The sequence below is a fragment of the Urocitellus parryii genome, chromosome 6 (assembly GCF_045843805.1).
Source record: "Urocitellus parryii isolate mUroPar1 chromosome 6, mUroPar1.hap1, whole genome shotgun sequence".
NCBI classification, from domain to species: Eukaryota; Metazoa; Chordata; class Mammalia; order Rodentia; family Sciuridae; genus Urocitellus; species Urocitellus parryii.
Genome location: NC_135536.1, coordinates 70,897,979 through 70,918,365, shown reverse-complemented (window position 1 = coordinate 70,918,365; position 20,387 = coordinate 70,897,979). Strand labels below are relative to the sequence as shown.

The following is a 20,387-nucleotide window of genomic DNA, read 5'->3' as shown; positions in this document are numbered from 1 at the left end:
CAGGCACCTATACCTGAAGGCAAGCACCGACATTCTTTTCTGGCTGTGCTGCTGTACGGGCAGTTACCCAATGTACCCTGAAAACTGGACAACTCTTTCAAAGAAAGATCCTGTGATTCCAGAGGGCACATTAATTGTGTGGCCTTATGGTCTGGACGGCTGAACAAAGAGACACCCTCAGCATCTAGATGACAGAACTTCAGAGGACAATTCAGAAGCTTCTCAGTATGTCTCCATAATCCCACCCCCTTGATGTTTTTGTCAAGGATTTCTATTCAAAAGGGTCCAGGATTGCATGGAACTGGAGAATATTCTGTGGGGGCAAGCATTTAGAGTAAATTAAAATTTCAAAGGAGGAAAATGTTTGAAAACTTTGAAGTAAATGGTGTGAGCAGCCCACTGAAAAGGCAAAAAGAAGAAACCTTTTTTTAAAAAAAATGTGCTTAACCTTGTCACTTGAAGGACTGGCAATCCAACTGGGATGAACATGATGTAATTAAGCATACAGAATATTAAACCATAGGTTTATCCTGGATACGTCGTGTAAAAGAGATCTAAGCTTAGAATTATAACAGTCTGGAAATTTAAGTCTTAGAATATTTTTAATATAAATGTATAAATACTGCCCCACCCCCACCTGGGTGCTGGGGATGGATAGTTTCTGGATAAATAGTTCCTTTCCTGAAGATGATATTTCTGGAAGAAACACCATTCTTTACTTTATGAGTGGTGTCGTGGAGGAGATCAGTGCAAGATCAGCAGCTCTCTCCAAACATAGATAGCTGGAAGATTGCCCTCTGGTCTGAGGCTGAGTGTGTGGGGTGCAGTCTGTTGCAGTCTGTTTTCAGTTGTGTCTCTTCTTCAAGGTTTGCTTGAGGTCCTAACTCAGGGATAAACCCATTTCTGCCTCTGACTACTGTGGGTCAACTGGATCTGGCAGCTGCTGCTCTTTCTCAGAATCCAACCTTTTAATGACATCATCCTAACCTTTACTTCAGGATGGCCTTGCATCCTTTCTGCTTCCCAACTAGCCATAACTGCCTACTGCAGCACATAATAAACAGCTGGTTAGGTCACCTGCTGTCATGATCAGCTTGATGAGAGGTTTTCTTTATTACTGTAGGGCTGCATTTTATTGCTGGTCAACCAAGATGTCATTTGACATAGTATTTAATTTGTTTTTATATTAACCTAATCTGATGAAGCCAGAAGTGATGTCTTTGGTAGATTTAAAATTCATAGTCACAGGAAAAACCACTTGCTTCTACTCTTTTGGAAACATTCAGTTAGGTATCAAGCTTCAGGACAATACCTGAGGTTCAAATTTTTCTTTAATTTTTTAAATCATACTTTTTATTTTGGAATAATTTTGCCTTAGTGGAAAAATCACAAAAATACATAGAGTTCCCACTTCCTCTTCACATGGTTGTCTCTAATGTTAACATCTTAGATTAGAAGGGTACATTGCCTGAACAAATTAACATCAGCACATTACTACTTGTTAAATTCTAGGCTTTATTTGGATTTCAGTTGTTTTTCTACTAATGTCTGCTTTCTGTTTCATAATCTAGTATAGGATACATATTACATTTAGTTTCTTGAATATTTATTTATTTATTGCAATATTGGGGATTGAACCCAGTGGCACTTTATCCCTGAGCTACATCCCCAATCCTTTTTAATTAATTAATTAATTTTTTTGATACAGGGTCTTGCTGAGTTGCCAAGACTGGCCTGGAACTTGGCGATTCCCCTGCCTTAGTCTGCTGAGAACTTGGAATACAAGGTTGTATTCTGTATAGCTGTGCCCAGCTAGTTCCTTGAAATTTTAAGGCATGCGTATCAGAGGAAAGTAGACAGGAGGTAGTATGGTTTGGTGGGAAGTACAGGGTTTTGAGAACCAGCAATTTAGACATAGATTTAATCCTAATTCTGCCATTTACTTGACTATAAAAAGTAGACAAGGTTGTTGCAGGATTAAATAAGATGTGCCCCCAAACACCTGATATATAATTAATCCTTAGTAAATGTTATCATCCTTGTAATTTTGCAAAGTAGGAGACTTCAGTTTTATGTGCCTAATTTAAATACCTTTGGTTATATTAGGGATTATCCAATATCAGGTCATAGGAATCTGCTTCAGAATTAGTTTCAATCAAATATAGTGCATTGACTTAGAAAAGCGCATATTGGGCTTCTGTATGTTTTCTGTTTATTCTAGAACATCAAGTTCAACAGATTACACAGAAGCAGCAGTGACCTTTTATGACAGGCCTTCATCAATGACAGGAAGAGATGCTTATAGGGTCAGAAATGAAATCCAATTTAAATAAAATAAATCTCTAGGATTTATTTATTTATTTGCAGCAGGAGCCTCAGAGCTTATTCTGTCAGCAGTTCAAAATGGACTCAAACATGGCTATATTGCACAGTCTGGGATAACAGACTGTGCATGGAGTTTATCTCAGGGTACTTATTTTGCCAAATGGCTTGTAAAATTGATAAATAATGGGCTGAGATTATAGCTCAGTGTTCGAGTGCTTGCTTAGCATGTGTGAGGCCCTGGGTTCCTGCTTGCCTAGCATGTGTGAGGCCCTGGGTTCCATCCTCAGTACCACATAAAATAAATAAATAAAATAAAGATATTGTATCCATCTACAACTACAATATTTTTTTAAGTTGATGAATACCTGTTTCTGCTTTCTCTGTTGGCAACATTGTCTGTTGTGCTGACATGACATGCAGTGTTACCTGTGTTGTGATTTGGGAAAAGAGCTGAGGCTGGCATTATGAGAGTGTGAAAAACATCAGAAAACCAAGCTGCTTGTTTCTGTATCTTTTCCTGCTAGCCTCAAGAGCTGTGTCTGTGTCATAGCCCCCATTGATTGGTCTAGGATGGGCACTTGCCTCAAACCAAAATAATCAAAATTCTTTTCTGGGGTTTTCCAAATTTGTGCTAGAAGAATTAAGACTGGAAGAGGGAGCCTTAGATAATAATGCTTGAGAATTCAGTGACCAACAGATCTGGCTGTGTAGAACACTGCTATGTTGTAATTGAGACAGAGGGGACCTAGTGAGTCACATGGGCGATTGTGGAGGGAAGACATACTGGCAGAGACTGATCGAATGCCAGGTTCTAATCATCTCCTGGCATAGCAGCACTCTTGCTTTTTTGTGATGATATGAATTTTCCCAGGAGCCAGAAGCTCTTTGAACTGGCATAGGCAAAAAGATGAATTTATTGAATCTTGATAGCACACAACGGGAAGGACAGGAATGCAGCTGGCTGGATTTGAGGACCAACTGTGTTACTCTACTTGTCTCTGCCTTTCTCATGGATTTAGTTTTCAAAGGAACTTTTCTCAGAAGGTGGGGACTTCAGCTCCCAGTAGCTCCCAGCTCACATTTTTTTTTTTCATGGCCATCAAAGTGGCTCTTCTGCTTTTCCCTTACTGTCAGTTTGAAAAATTCCATAGCAGATCTCTGATTGGTCCAATAAGAGCCCTATATGACTCTCTGGGCCAGATTACCAGCATTGTTATTGATTGTTTGGCCCAGTAAAACCACACTGGCTTCTGGGTACAGACTATTTTCCATAAGAATTGGAGAACAAAAGCTATCCCTAATTAAGAAATAAAGCATAAATATCCTCTTCAGACAAGAGAAGCCCTATGTGGTTGCATAGCCTTGAGGCTGGACAGGTAGGTCTACATTTAAGAAACCCTGCTAAGGAAGGTAGAATCTACTGTTAATTGAGGTGGGAATGCTAGAGGATGAGCAGATTTAGGAAGAGAAATAATGGGTTCAGTTGGTCCCTGCAGCTATTTTCAGAAATGTAGGAAACGTGATAGTTTGCTGATTTTTAAAATTATACATGTGTTTTATTGTGGTGCTGGGGATAGAACCCAGGGCTTGTACATGGTAGGCAAGTGCTGTACCACTAAACTACATCCCCTAACCCAGTTTTATGGTTCTTCTACCCAGGCTGTATTCCCATTCGAATCAGAAACCTGTTAGCAGCGATTTTCTCCTCAAAACTCTCTTGACTCTTCTATGTGAATTGAGCCCTGCCACTGATGATGATGTTTCAGAGTTTCTGTTATACACCAAATGTTGTAGTGGGGACTTTATATATGTCCATGTTATATAATTTAACCATATAGCAATCCTTGAAGCATATTACACGGAGGAAGCAAGTTGAGGTAAGGGATAAAAAATTTGGCTCAAATGCAGATTTGTCTGATTTATTTATTTAATTTATTACTATTATTTGGTCTTGGGGATTGAACCCAGGGGCAATTTACCACTGAGCTACATCCTTAGCTTTTTAAACAATTTTTATTTTGAGATAGGGTCTTACTAAATTGCTTTGGGCCTTACTCCATTACTGAGAAACTTCTGGTGAAACTTCTGATCCTTCTATCTCAGCCTCCTCGATTATTGGGATTATAGGCATGCACCACCAAGCCCAGCCAAGTCTGTCTGATATGAAAGAAGTGAGGCTCTGCCTATTACCTTACACTGCTCCATTATTTAATGTTACTGCTAATACATCAATACTACTATTAATAATGTTAAACTTTTATCATTGTTCTTAGGCACTATATTAGGCACTTTAGATGAAATACCTTATTTAATCTTTAAAAGTATTTTCAATTTATTACTAGGAGAATTAAGGCTTGAGGTTCTGTAACTAGTAAGTGAGGATGCCAGCATTTTAATCTGGTTCTTTTAGTGCTAAAGACCATCTATAAACGCTATTTTCTACTGCCTGTAGTTCCTGAGTAAAACTTATATATGATAGAGTTCTAAGTCAGCTGTTGCTGTCATGCTCTCTTTAGCAGTTTACTACATGGTAAAATGGTAAAGCTGGTAGAAGTTTCCTCCCACACAATCTTCAATGCTTTCTTTCCTTTTTCTATTATTATTATTATTATTATTATTATTATTTGGGTACTAAGAATTTAATTCAGAGGCATTTTACCTCTGAGGTACATCCCTGGTCCTTTTTTGGAAAAAATTAAATTAAAAAAATTTAGAGGTAATTTTATTTTATTTTTGAGACAGTGTCTTGCTAAGTTGCTGAAGGTCTTGCTAAATTTCTCAGGCTGGCCTCAAACTTGCAATCTCCTGCCTCAGCCTACCAAGTTGCTGGGATTACAGTAGGTGCCACTGTGCTCTGTTCTTTCCTTGGTTTTAAGGTTTAGGAGAAAGGAAAAGCAATTCAATTCACAAGGTTGGGGTCTCCTTTGAAAGACATGATTAAAACAGTCCCAGTACTGATAAACTACAATGCCAACTGAATGAATGACTTCTCAATGTTATATTTATTAAAGGCTTTATTTTCTCAAGAACCACATTTCTTTTTCCACCAAAGTTTCCTGTTATTTAAACATATAAAGATCTTAAGTTTGCCTTTATATCTGGAGAACGTCACTCTGAATCATGTAACTGGCTTGGATGTGGTCTTTTAAAGTAAGTAATAGCAGTATTAAAAAGCCCCCAGGTCGTACATTTGTGCTGCCTAATTTAGTAAGCATTCATTGGTTAACTCTTTTTTTTTTTTTTGTACTGGGGATCAAATCCAGCAGTGCTTTACCACTGAGCTATATTCACAGTTTATTTTTTTATTATTAAGTTTTATTTCCAGATAGACTGGCTAAATTGCTGAGGCTGGGCTTGAGCTTATGATCCTCCTGTTTCAGCCTCCTGAGTTGCTGAGATTACGTGGCCACTACAACTGCTGGTTATTCCTGTTAGTGAATAAAATTATGATCAAAGAGATAATATTGCTTACTTATTAGGTTTATCACTAATGTTTGTGTACTAATGTAAAACTCTATGCTGCCATACCCTGTCTTGGCCTGCTGTTTCCCAGATGTGATGTCTGGCTATTTATCAGGTTTCTTCCTCTATATCTGATGAAAATCCCAACTGTATTTTCAGCCTATGGATTGCCTACTGGTTTCACTGTTTTAAAGAGTGGGAGTTGGACAGTTCCTTTCCATTTGTTCTTTTCTATATTAGGTACTGGGAATTGAACTCAGGGATGATTTATCATGGAGCTACATCCACAGTCCTTTAATTTTTTAATTTTGACACAGGGTCTCGCTGAATTGCTGAGGCCAGTTTTAGAATTGCAATTCTCCTGCCTCAGGCTTTCAAGCCACTGAGATTATAGGTGTGTACCACCATGCCTGGTTATAGTTTTATTGAAAAGAGCAAAAGTGTTATGAAGAGTTAAAATTCATTAATACTTATTATATGGGTCATTTTGAAAAAACTTTTCTGCATGCTTACTTCTGATAGAATTTGGGTCAAAGGAAGATGATTACAAGACCCAGCTTCAGCAATTTAGCAACCTAGTGAGATCCTGTCTCAAAATAAAAAATGACCTCTTCAACAAATGGTACTGGGAGAACTGGAAATCCATACATAGCAGAATGAAATTGAACTCCTATATCTCACCCTGCACAAAACTGAACTCAAAGTAGATCAAGGACCTAGGCATTAGAACAGAGACCTTGTGCCTACTAGAAGAAAATGTAGGCCCAACTCTCCATCATGTCAGCTTAGGAACCAGCTTTCTCAACAAGATTCCTAAAGCACAAGAAGTAAAATCAAGAATCAATAAATGAGATGGTATCAAACTGAAAAGCGTTTTCCCAGCAAAGGAAACAATCAAGAATGTAAACAGAGAGCCTACAGAATGAGAGAAAATATTTGCCACCTGCACTTCAGATAGAGCATTAATCTCTAGGGTATATAAAGAACTCAAAAACTGTAACACACACACACACACACACACACACACACACACACACAAACCCAAAACAAAACAAAACAAAAAAACAACAAAACAAATAACCCAATCAATGGGCAAAAGAACTGAACAGGCACTTCACAGAAGAAGAAATATCACTGGTCAACAAATATATGAAAAAATGTTCAACATTTCTAGAAATTACAGAAATGCAAATTAAAACTGTATTGAGATTCCATCTCATTCTATTCAGAATGGCAATTATCAAGAATACAAGTAACAATAAATGTTGATGAGGATGTGGGGAAAAATGTACATGCATATATTGCTGGTGGGACTGCAAAGTGGTGCAACTGTTCTGCAAAACAGTATGGATATTCCTTAGAAAACTTGAAATGGAACCATCATTTGACCCAGTTATCCCACTCCTCAGTATATACCCAAAGAACTTAAAATCAGCGTACTACAGTGGCATAGCCACATCAATGTATATAGCAGCTGGATTCACAATAGCTTGAGCTATGGAACCAACCTAGGTACTGTTCAATGAATGAATGAATAAAGAAAAGGTGGCATATATATACACTCAGCCATAAAGAAGAATGAAATTATGGCATTTTCCAGTAAATGGATGGAACTGGAGACTATCAAGCTAAATGAAATAAGCCAATCCTAAAAGACCAAAGGTCAAATGTTCTCTCTGATGTTAACACACAGTAAAGGGTAAGGAGAGAATAGAATTTCATTGGAATAGACCAAGGGGAATGAAGTGCAGGGTGAGGGATGGGAATAGGAAAGAATGAATTGGACATAACTCTCATATGCTCATGTATGAATATGCAACCAGTGTAACTCCACATCACATTAAACTATAAGAATGGGATCTAATTAGAATAAGTTATACTCCAAAGTATGTATGATATATCAAAATACATTCTACTGTCATGTATATCTAAAAAGAACACATAAAAATAAGTAAATATTAAAAATGAAAACAAAAGAAGGGTTGGGGATGTGGGTCAGTGGTTAAGCACCCCTGGATTCAATCCTCAGTACCCCCAAAACAAAAACAAAACAACCCCCAAAACCAAAAATACTACACTGTTATTTAATAGTCATCAATTCATGTATTTTATTTATTCATTAATTATCAACAAATGTTTATTTTGGAGATGAATAAGATGTGTGCCTTATTCATGAACTTACCTAATTGAGCTGTTTACACACTTCCATTTACCTTCTTGAAAAATGCTTTGAGCGTGGGTTAAAATTCTAAAAAGTTGTAGCTCAGTGGTAGAGCGCTTGCCTAGCATGTGTGAGGCACTGGGTTTGATTATCAGCACCGCATAAAAATGAATAAATAAATAAATATCCATCAACAACTTGAAAAAATATTTAAAAAATTTCTAAAAAGAGACTCGCCTCTCAGGTCTTGTGATACAACAAAAGCAATATGTATACATACGTGTGTATGTACACACACACACACACACACACATATATATTTTTCTTAAGTATTTCGGGAAATAATGTGTTGTCTTTGATGCGAGGAGTAGATTATTTGAGTCAGGTGATACCGTTAAGCATGCTTGACCGCCTCGAGGGAGAGTTCTCTGCAGAACAGATGTCAGATTTTTATAGGAATATTATGACATTTCGTGAGACTTTGTAATATTGGTGCAAAGACTATCGGTCTAGGTAATTTTTCCAAACTTTATATCTGAAAACACATATAATTTTCTGAGCTTACGTGGCTATGCAAGTATAAGGGATAAGTATAAAGCACAGGCTATCTAGTTTTCCGAAAGAAAATACTACTATGAATTATTGAATAGTACACAGGCATAAATCTTGATTGTTTCCAGACAGAAAAAAATATGGAATTTATCTTCCCAATTGTGGGTATCTTGAAAAGTGCAACTAGGCGCATAGCATATAACTGAAAAAGCCCTCTTATTGAGCTGCCTTATCTAAGGTTCAGACCAAATCCGAGGAACAGGATTTGAGAACTCGCTGCCGGAACGTTTCTGTTGTAGCACCTAGTTCCTAGCCGGTGCTCTTTCGCGAAGGGACGGTCCCGGTTAGGTGCCTGTTGGTAGGAACCCACTTGGCGACGGGTCTGGGGGGTTCTCGAGGTGTTGGTGTCCAGAGTAGAGTCGGGAGAGTCAGTAGGTAGAGGAGACACCATGGACGATCAGGGCTGCCCTCGGTGTAAGACCACCAAATACCGGAACCCCTCCTTGAAGCTGATGGTGAACGTGTGCGGACACACTCTGTGAGTCTGGCGGCAGTAAATTGTTGGGGGAGAGACACCGGGTGGGAGGAGAGTAACCGGGAGATGTTTGGCCTCGGCTCCGGCTCCGGAAAGCAAAGGGCGTCGTTAATTTCATAATTGAGGAGAAAAATGGGCAAAGAGAACCCTTGCTCCTTTAAATGGCCTGTAACCACTGGCCTTAAGCGGCTCTGGCCTGCTTTGAACTGCGGATCCTCCCTACCCCCCAGTTAGTGAAAATCCCGACTGCATTTCCAAACTTCGTGTTTCAGCTGGGCTCTAGTCATTCCTGGTTAAAAGTGTGGGGAATTGGAGTGTTTAATTTCACATGAAATGTTTTTATTGAAAAGACTAAAAATGTTATGAAAGCTTATAATCACTGAGTGATTATATTGCTGCTATAGATTGTATGAGTAAATTGGAAAACTTTGTAAGTTCACTTGTCCTGATGGATTCAGTTGGACTTTAATCATTAAAAGGAAGAAAATGAAGACTCTAGGCAGTTATTTTTGTATATAAAATAATGGCTGACATTGAGTGGAAATTACATGCCAGGCATTTTTTCTGAGCTCTTACCATGAATTATCTCACTTAATTGTCAAAACAGCCTTATGAAGTAGGTATTGATATCATTCCCATCTCACAGGGAAGGAAGACCAAGTTTGAGCACGACTCCTTAATAAGTGGGTCCTGTGAGATCTGGAGCCCACTAAGTATGACTCTAGAGTGTCCATTTTGGTGGAGTGGTGGTGGTGAAGGGAGGGAGGTTGTATGTGTATTTTGAAGAATAAGTGTAGGAATTGATCAAAGGGGTTCTTGTCAGGTTTTCTTGGTCTAATGTGGTTCAGTAAAAGTGGTTCTGAAAAAAACCCACACGTTTTTGGATTTAATGGTGAGCACATATTATATTCCTGTATTTTCTCTGAAAGGTTTCTTTTTATTACTTTTAAAAAAAAATTTTGGTTGGTGCTGGGTGCCAAACCTAGGCCTTGCCAAGCAAGGCAGACTTTTCTACTGCCACATCTCTATCCGTTCGTAAAGTTTCTTTTTCTTTTTCTTTCTTTTTTGATAATGGAGATTGAATCCTGAGGCCTTTTACCACTGAGCCACAGCTCAGCCCTTTTTGTTTTTTTATTTTGAGAAGGTTTCACTGAGTTGCTGAGGGCTTCACTAAGTTGCTGAGGCTGACTTTGAACTTGTAATCTTCCTGCCTCAGTCTCCCAAATTGCTGGGATTACAGGTATGCACCACTGTGGGTGGTGGGGATGATCTACAGTATGGTGGACAAGGTCATTAGGTATGCATAAATTGCATGATGGCTATAGTTTTGTTATAGTGGGGGTTTTAATTTGATTGCCTTTTCTAACTAATCTTTATTTTCCTTTGCTTTACATAGTATTGTTAGCTGTGAGAAGAGTTTTAAGATTAGAAATATGGTAAAAGTAATCAAGTGGAATGTGTGGAAAAAGGGAGTAAGGCAAACACTGTAGATAGACTATTAGGTTTTTAGAAAAGTTTGGTTAAAACCTAGTGTCAGAAGTGACTTACCACCATTATTTCTGTAATGGATTTGTGTGTGTGTGTGTGTGTGTGTGTGTGTGTGTGTGTGTGTGATGTCAGGGATGGAATCCAGAGCCTTGAGCATGCTAAGCATCTACTTTACAGTCCATCCTCTTCAGCTGCATTTTGTTACACTAACTAACCTTGTTGAAACATTGGAGGTATTTACTGTGAGGCAGGGGTAGTCAGTCAATTTTGAAGACTGGCTTCTGCATGATTTTGTTAACTTATTATTATTATTTTTTTGCTCAGGTCTTCAAGTAGTAAAGACATTTTAGGAAGCAAGTGATAAAGTGAGATAAAAAATATGATTTTTGGAAAGACTAATTAGAAATACTGTTTATGGAAAAAATACAGTAGTGGGAAGGAGAGAAAGTAAAGAGATAAGACGTTCTGCAAATTTTTTTTTTTTTAAAGGTTTGATTTGAAAGGGTCAGGAAGGGAAGAGAAGATAAAGTTCTTTTTTTTTTTTAAGGAGAGAGAGAGAGAGAGAGAGAGAGAGAGAGAGAGAGAGAGAATTTTTAATATTTATTTTTTTTAGTTCTCGGCGGACACAACATCTTTGTTGGTATGTGGTGCTGAGGATCGAACCCGGGCTGCACACATGCCAGGCGAGTGCGCTACCGCTTGAGCCACATCCCCAGCCCCTGCAAATATTTTTCTCCCTTAGTTTCTAGCAACTGAAGAAGTATATATTTTTTTATATATCAGTTCAGTCTACCATAATTGACTATATGCACATAGAAGATTGGATTTATTTTTTTTCTTTTTTCAACGTAAGTATGAACTTTGTATCAGATGAAGAAAAGAGCATGTTTTTTTCTTTAGCATGCTCCCCTATTTCAAGAAATAGGCCTTCCATAGAATTCTAAAGGCTAATTATTAAATTTTTGTTTAACTACAGTCTTTAATAATTTATTTCTGCTCTAGCTATTCTTGGTAAAACTTTTCTCTGGAAACTGTACATGCATCTGGTTTTACTAAATATATATGTTTTTCATTTTAAATATATATAAAAGACACAAAGTGATAAACAAAATAATTTACCTACCATTCTGAAAATTAGTATTTTATCATATTTATTTAAATTCATTCTCTTTCTTACTTTTTTCTATGCTCCTATTTTTCCTTCCCCTCTCTCTTATGCATTGATGGTATGAATAGTTTGTGCTGGAGTTATCCTTGAAGAGCCTGAATTTTGCTTATTGCATCTATTTGGTATTGTTTGATGTGTTCCTCTGTCTTCCTGTTTCCTCCAAATTGTTAGTTATATTTAGAAGTTTATCAGATTAGGATTCAGTTTATTTGTTGGTAGTAATTAATTGGTATTAATTCATTATTTCAACTAATATTTAGTCCCTTTGTGCATATTAGGAAACAGAACCCCTGCAAGAAACATTTGGAAAGGGCACTCATCCAAGGTGTTTGGTTTCCGTTGACTGCTTTCTTATCTCTTTACTATAGTTCACATTTATCTATTTATTTTATTTTTTCTGGTACTGGAAATCTAATCCCCAGAGATGCTTCACCACTGAGTTACATCGCCAAACCTTTTTATTTTTTATTTTAAGACAGGAGCTGGCTAAGTTGCTTAGAGCCTCACTAAACTGATGAGGCTGTACTCAAACTTGTAATCCTCCAGACTCAGCCTTGAAAGTTGCTGGAATTTATAGGAGGAATTACAAGGCATGTACCACCAAACCCATTGTTTAATACTTTTTAATTGTAGATGATGCATTATAGAGCTGCTGGATTTTGTTATCTTTTTTGTGAAGAGCATTGATTTTTAAAAAATTCTTCTAGGTAGTTCAATTTCAGATAATCCCCAAATTATCACAGTATGACTTATGATTTTTTGACTTTGTAGTAGTAGTATGAAAGCCTTCAGTGGAAACTGAACTTTGAGATTTGATCTTTTCCTTGACTAATGATATATAGTATGATACTCTCTTAAGATGCTGGGTGGCAGCAGCAAGCAGCAGCTCCCAGTCAGCCATCACAATGGTAGAGAACCTACTCTACAGCAGCATGTGTTGATAAAGCCTTGAGTTCAGTAGTTTAGAGGTATCAAATAAATGCATTTTTATCATAAATATATGTAGTTTATTATGTCAGTTATACCTCAGTTAAACTGGGCAAAGTAGCACATGCCTTATCCCAGCTCCTTAGGAGACTGAGGTGGGAGGATCACTTGAGCTTGGGAGTTTGAGGTTAGATTGGGTAACTTAGCCAGACCCTGAAGCTGCAGCAAGACCTACTCATGGACATGCTGACTGAGACCACGGCACACATGCACTTGCTGGAAAAGCTCAACCCTGAGAACTAAATAAATGCATTTTTGACTGCATTTATTGACTGATGGTATTTTTAAATTATGATGAGCTGAGGAGCATCAATACTGGCAGAGTACCTCAAACGTGTAGGTTTTGTTTCACTCTGCTAAAATGATCTGTGGAGTACCTGTTGAGTTTCCTTCCTTTAGTGCAACTCAACCTCCAACTTATAATCTTTTTTTTTTTTAAATACTTTGCTAGGTATTGAATGAAGGACCTCATGCATACTAGGCAAACATTCCACCACTGAGCTGTATCTCTAACCTGAAACTTATAATCTTTAATTCCTTGCAAAACTTCTTGGGACTTGAATTTGTGCTTTGTTAGGGTGAGTCTAGAGAAAGTAGTCTTATTCTAGGATATGGAGCTTACCTTAGTTGAGGCAATTTTGGTATCTCATTTTGGTATCTCTGAGCATGTTAATGTGGTTTTTCTGCTCTGGCCTGTAGGAACTCTGAAGTAAACTCAGTACTCCTTAACTTCTAGTATGGATTTCTTTCTTAGACACTCTCTTAAGCCTTGATTGGTTTTGACTTTCTCAGATGCATCCTAATCCTTGGCCAGGAATTTATATTGAACCCCCACACATATCACTCCTCTGACTTGTGGATTTCAATCACAGTAACTACCCTGACCCCTAGTCTTTGCTCATTTAGTTAAGGACAACTGCTGTGCCTTTCTTAAACTTTTTTTTTTTTTTTTTTTTTTTCTGGGCCATAGTCATGGAAATTGTCCCCAGGTAGAAAGCTGAGGCATTGTAGAACTTATATTGTAAGTTTCTTTTCTTTTCTTTTTTGGCATTGTTGGGGATCCATCTAGGGTCTCAAGCATAGTATGCAAGTCCTGTACCACTGACCTATACCCTTAGCCCCATGAATTGCCCATCTTTCAGAGTTGGATATCTTATACTGCCTGTTGTCTAATGCCTGTGTAAACAATTTTCTTATATAATATGTTTGTTTTATGGTTCCTTTAGTGGGAATACTAGTTTAGCATGAGTTACTTAACCATATTTGTTAGGAAAAGGTTGGCCTTATATTTTTAAGTAATTATTTCTTCCTGTGGTCTTGCAGATTTCTCAAGTCTTTGTACACATGTTCCCTTTTCTTTTTAAGCTCAAAATTGGCAGTTGCTTGTGTCTCTTTAGCTTGTGTCTCTTTTTCTGTTGTAGTTCTGATTACCTTTTTACTATGTCAGCTCCTTCTCTAATACTTTCCTAAGAATTTTTTAAAAATTGAGTATTTTGAAGTTGATTAGTAAAATCTGTGGAATAGCTCATATCTTCTGAATGGTAATTACGATGAAGATCTCAAAGCACATCTCCTGAAGGAGGTGAGTTTTGCTTTTACCACAGAAGACATGGGGTTCCGTGTATTTTAATAGTCCAGAGACAGATTGAGAAGTTGAAAGAATACTGAAGCATTAGTTAGAAAGTCTAGTTTTTAGTTTTGCCATAGACTAGTCAATTGTAAGCTGTCCGTTTAATGTCTATTTATAATAGAAAATTTGCAGTCCTCATCAAACATTTGGGTAATTTCTTCCCCCCAGTACTGGAGATAGAAATCAGGGGTGCTTTATCTCTGAGCTACATCACTATCTCTTTTTATTTTTGAGACATGATCTTACTAAGTTACTGAGGCTAGCCCTGAACTTGTTATCCTCTTGCCTCAGCCTCCTTAGTAACTACTGGGATTGTAGGTGTGTGCCACTGTACCATGATACATGGGGTAACTTAATAGTTATTGAGAAATGTATTGTAGTCAGTAACTGTAGTCTTTCCTTTGACCATATATCATTACTAAAACTCTAGGAATATTAAACTCTAGGATATGTATAGATATGAATACTTTATTTGGATTGGTTCATGACTGTACTGTATGTATATTTTTGATATGATGAAGAGTGATTCTTAGCATATTTTAATCTTTAAAATGCAGTGTGGGGCTGGGGTTGTGACTCAGTGGTAGAGTACTTGCCTAGCATGTGTGAGGCACTGGGTTCGATTTTCAACACCATGTATCAATAAATAAAATAAAGGTCAATTGACAACTAAAAAAATATTAAAAAAAATGCAGTGTGAAGTCTGGGGTAAAGTACTTGTGTAGCATCAACAAGACCCTCACCATCTCAAAAAAATGCAGTATGATAATATATACTGATTTCAATTCCTTTTTTTTATTGAGTATAACTTTTTAGTTATAGTCCTTTAAAAGTGTGGTTATAAAGCATTTCTTAATTATATTGTTTAAAGTGTTCCTTTTTTGTATGTGTGTATATATGTATATATAACCGTTTCAACTCTTCTCTTTTCTACTTGTTGTCTATACTGAAAAATTCTTTTTAAAAATTTATTTTATATACAGTCATGTGCTGCATCCCTATAAGATAATAATCAAAAATTCCTGTCACCTAATGACATCATAGTTATTATGATGTCAGCACACAAAAAACTCATGTTTTGAGTTGATGCTGGTGTAAATAAACCTGCTGTGCTCCCAGTCATATAAAGTATTAGCATGTATAATTATGTGTAGCCCACAGTACTTGACAGTGATAACAAACAAATGTTATTGGTTTATATATTTATTATACTAATTTATCATTATTTTAGAGTATATGCTTTCTACTTATAAAAAATGTTTAAAACAATGTGCTGCGTTATGCCAGCAGCAGCCTCATATATCTCCTTTACTGTATTTCTCTATTTTTTTTGTACCAGGGTGCTTAACAACCAACCCACATCCCCAGCCTCCCCCCTTCCTCCCCCTCCCCCGTCTTTTTTTTTTTTTAATATATTTTGAGACGAGTTGCTTAGGGTCTCACTAAGTTGCTGAAGCTGACCTCAAATTTGTGATTCTCTTATCTCACCCTCCAGAGTTGCTGGGATTATAAGCATGTGCCTCTGTGTCTGGTTTGCTGTGTCTTTTGATTGCATCAAGAGGCCATGTTCAGTGATTGACCCATACCATCTAGGTTTGTGCAAGTGTTTTCTGTGGTGTCAACCCAAGGATTAAATAATAACGGGTTTCTTAGAACATATCCCTGCCATTAAGCAATACATGAATACATATCTAGCTTTCTATTTTGGAGGAAATTTTTGTGAGGTTTTGCCTAAAGCATCAGAAAGTTTCAGAGGATCTTTGCTTCATGGACATTCTTTAAGATCTGTCTCCCTGTAAGTTATATTATCAAATTTGTGTCCTAAGACTCAAACAGGTAATATGAAACTATTAGATCTTAAAGATTATTTGTTAAAATGAAAATTATTTCATTCTGTAAGAACCTAAAACAGTAGCACATTAGTTTCTGTTTTAGTCAGCTTTTTCACTAACTGTTAACTAAAAGACCTGAAAAGAACTATTTTAGAGGAGCAAAAGTTTATTTTGGGGCACACGTTTCAGAGGTCTCAATCCATAGATAGCATGTTCCATTCCTCAAGCCCCAGGTGAGACAGAACATCATGGTGAAAGGGTGTGAGGGAGGAAAGTGGCTTACATTGATGATCAGGCAGCAGAGAGAGAGAGACTCCACTTGCCCCATACAAAATATATATTGCAAAGGCACACTGCTAGTAACCTACCTTCTTTAGCCATATCTTACCTACCTTCAGCCATACCCAGTTAATCTCATCCGGAGATTCCTTCACTGATTGGGTTAAAGCTCTCATGATCCAATCATTTGTCCTCTGAACTTTCTTGCATTGTCTCACACACAAGCTTTTGGGGGACATGTCACATCCAAACCATAACAGTTTCCTGTTAAATAAAAACAATTAATTGGTTTTCTGGTTGCGTTTGTTCTGTGGTGGGCATAGAATGCTGTATCTAATAAGTCAAATATTTGATGATAGTCTACCTGAGTTTGAATCCTAGGTTTGCTGCTTATTATTAGTTGTGTACATTTAGCAAAAATGTCATTCTCTTAGAGATTTGGTTTTATCGTTTGTGCAGTGGGTTTTGTTATTAGTATATGCCACATGTTGCCATGAGAATTAGTTGAAGTGTAGTTCAAGTAAATTAAAAATGAAGTAAATTTAAGCATAAACTTATTATCAACAACAAGAGACTTATTTTTGCTATTCTGAATGCAAAAAAAAAAATTGGAACAGTTTTTTAGGTTGAGTTTCCAGAATCTTTTTGGCAATTTACTTCTTGTTTACTTAACAATTAAACCCTGAGATAGTGTACAGCATTAAAATAACTGAGTAAAAATTAAACCTAGCGGTTTTAATGGTTTTTTTCAAGTTTCAAATGTGTTACAAATATTTTTAAAAAAAGAAAGTAAGCTCAATAATATTTTATAAGTTGTTGGTGTTTACTGATTGATATAAATTTGCAGTCTTTCTCATACACTCAATAAATTTTTCAGCCATTTATTCTCAAACTTGCCTCATGCTAAGAATTATCTGAGGTGTTTGTTAAAAATGCTAGTTTCTGAGCTTTACTAGAAATATTTTTGGGGAAAGACCTGCATTTTGTACTACCTTTTTCGGCGAATCTTGTTCTTGAAGAGTTTTGAAAACACTATATTAGAGATACAACAATGAACGTGGGACATGGTTTCTGCCTCCATTAATTTCATAGTGTTTTAGCTCTTTTGAGTCATTAAAAGGAGATTAGTGGTTGTTTTTTTTTTTAAAGAAAGAAAAGGAAACTTTAGAGTTATAAAAAAATTCTTTGTAATAATGGTACTGAGAGTAGGCTTTATGTTGTTTATTAAATACTTTATTTAAACAAAGTACTATTTGTTAAAGAAACAAACCTGAAATCCTACAGCCTGATTATAGCTATTCTGCTATAATATATATTATATTCTTATATTCTGTAAGAAAGGGGCCTTTGGGGAATTAAACCATTTTGATGGGTACATCTTTATTGATGAAGATTTTTGCAGGGTTGGTATCAAGGGAACAAAATGCTGGGTGGTTCCAAATGCATAAATTGTTTTGTCCAGATCAGCCACTGAAGAGGAAAGCTCTAAATATTAGCTCCTTTAGGAAAGTTTGATTTGGCTGTCAGGCTTATACAAAAGTACAGGTTACAAAGCACTATTTATTTTATCTAAAGGATTGATAGGAAGTTGGAAGACTCAGTTAATTTAAAATTGGATGGAGCTTAGCAATAATTTCTCTTGTTTTATTCCATACCTGCCTTCCTTTTTTTTAACAGATGGGAAAACTTCAGTGTAGCTCCTCTCTGTTCTTTTTGAATAAATCCTGGTTAGTTATTATTCAGTTAAATTATAGCCTAATATATTATTTATGAAAATGATTTTGAGATTGGCAGTATTTTTAGTTTTCATATTTCATTTTTCACATTACATATTAAGATAAATTATACACATATATATGTCAAACAGATTCTCAACAGAAAGACTAAATATCAAATTAAATGGGCTTTATTAGAAGTGTTTTGGAGTTAGGCTTCCTTATACTAGGTTAGAATATGTGAAACAGAATTTTGAAATGAAGACAAATGATTTTATACCTCAAAAAATTTCTTTAGAACATAAATATGATAGTGGATTTATCATTGAAAATTAATGAGACCTCCATCAATATGTTGCAGTGCCTCTGCATCACTTTATATATATTTAATGAGCCTCCTATTCAAATTTCAGGTAACTGAAGCAAACTGTATCTAGCACAAACTTTGATTTACTTAGAAATAGTTCATCCCACTAAAATATGTATGTCCTGAAATCCAGCAATGTTAAGTATAATTTCTTCATAAATAATTCTATAATGTTCACTTTCTAGCTATAACTAACTTGTTTCTAAACAAACGTTATATTTTAGTTCTGTTTCTGATGTTACTAAAATCTGTTGTTTTATTCAGTCTTATTTCTTGCTACTGTAGAGTGTTTGAAGTAGGAGCTATAGGGGAAAAGCCTCACCAATTAGTAGGATTGGTAAAGTGTGATATGTAAGATGCCGTGTTTTTGAGATCTACTGAAAAACACATGAGAACTACTTAGGAGTCTTTTTCTACATATTTGGCATTAAGAATATAATTTTGAATATTTGTGTTTTAATTTTAGTTTTATTCATTCTCTTTATTTTTTTGTGTTGGAGACTGAAGCCAGGTCCTTATGCCTACTACATCCCCAGTCTAATTTTATTTTAAAATAATTTTATTTTAAAGATACCAAAAGATAATGTTAAAAATTTTTTAAAAAAACATTTTGACAAAAATATTGCATGTAAGTAGAAGTAAATTATATAAAGTATAGTTTTATTTTATGGAATAGGAATTTGCTGAGTTAAATGTTACTTAATTTTCTTTTTTTTTCTTAAATTTATTTTTTAGTTGTAGTTGGACACAATATCTTTGTTTTATTTTTATGTGGTGTTGAGGATTGAACCCAGGGCCTCACACGTACTAGGCAAGCACTTTGCCGCTGAGCCACAGTTCCAGCCCCTGTTACTTAATTTTCTAAAAGTGCTAATTACTATTGAAAATTTCTAATTGGTATCTTAAAATTATCAAGAAAATGTTATCAGATATAAGTTCTTTGTCTATATTTGCTTTATACCTAATCAATTGATAGCAAAGGGAGTTCTTAAGTTGATGTTGATAAGCAAAAATTTAGACAATATATATATATTTTTTTGTGATCCTTGGGATTGAATCCAGGGCCTTGGGCATGCAAGGCAGGCATTCTACCAACTGAGCTATATCCCCAGTCCCTAGACAATACATTCTTGCTCTTGAGGTAAATTAAATATATTTCTAAGATATAGTGTTGCAATAGATGTTTCTTTCTTCATTATTCAGATTATTAATGTCTTATTTCTCATAATTGTATCTGGCACACCCATTAATATTTAATTCTTTCTAGAGGTTAATTGCAAAAAAACAATCTATGTAATGTGCTGCAACTAAATGCAAAATCATGTACTTCTTGGTAGGAATGGTGTCAGTAAATTACTTAACAGCTTAAGTTTAGTGTTTGTAATTTCTCCTTGAAAAATATATTATTTGTGTTTCCTGTTTATATGTTTCCAATTTGTATTATTTGGAATTAGAAACTAAAATTTAAGTATTATATGCAGAAGTTAGTATACAACAAAGTAGAAATTATTGAAAACATATGGCTAAAGTGTATTGATGAATAAAATACTTCACAGAAGAGAGTTCTATACATATGTAAATACCAACTTGTTTTTTTTTTTTTTTAGAGGAGTGTTTTGGGGATTGAACACTGGGTGAGAAACATGGAAAGCACCTGCTGTACTACTTCTGTAGACCTCAACATTTTGTTTTCATAACAAAAGATAGAACCCAAAATTGAACCTGTGCTTCTTAATCGTATTCTGTATACTAATACTGTTTTTATCCAAATTGCCATGTTTACTTATGGGTTTTTAGTTCCTAGATTATGCTTACAGAGTGAGTGAGATATTTTGGTATAGTGGTTAGGATCAATTTTGGAATTAAGAAAAACATTGCATTAAATC

The 20,387-nt window shown here is 35.9% G+C and overlaps 1 protein-coding gene across 1 annotated transcript in view; it reads left to right on the top strand.

Annotated features, from left to right (window-relative positions):
- Nucleotides 1–8,843: 8,843 nt before the first annotated feature.
- Nucleotides 8,844–20,387, top strand: part of Mnat1 (MNAT1 component of CDK activating kinase) — a 216,422-nt gene continuing 204,878 nt past the window's right edge. Inside the window, exon 1 of the mRNA XM_026385175.2 lies at nucleotides 8,844–9,038. Coding sequence (XP_026240960.1) covers nucleotides 8,950–9,038 — 89 coding nt within the window. The 5' untranslated portion in view covers nucleotides 8,844–8,949. The remainder of the gene's footprint in view (nucleotides 9,039–20,387) is intronic.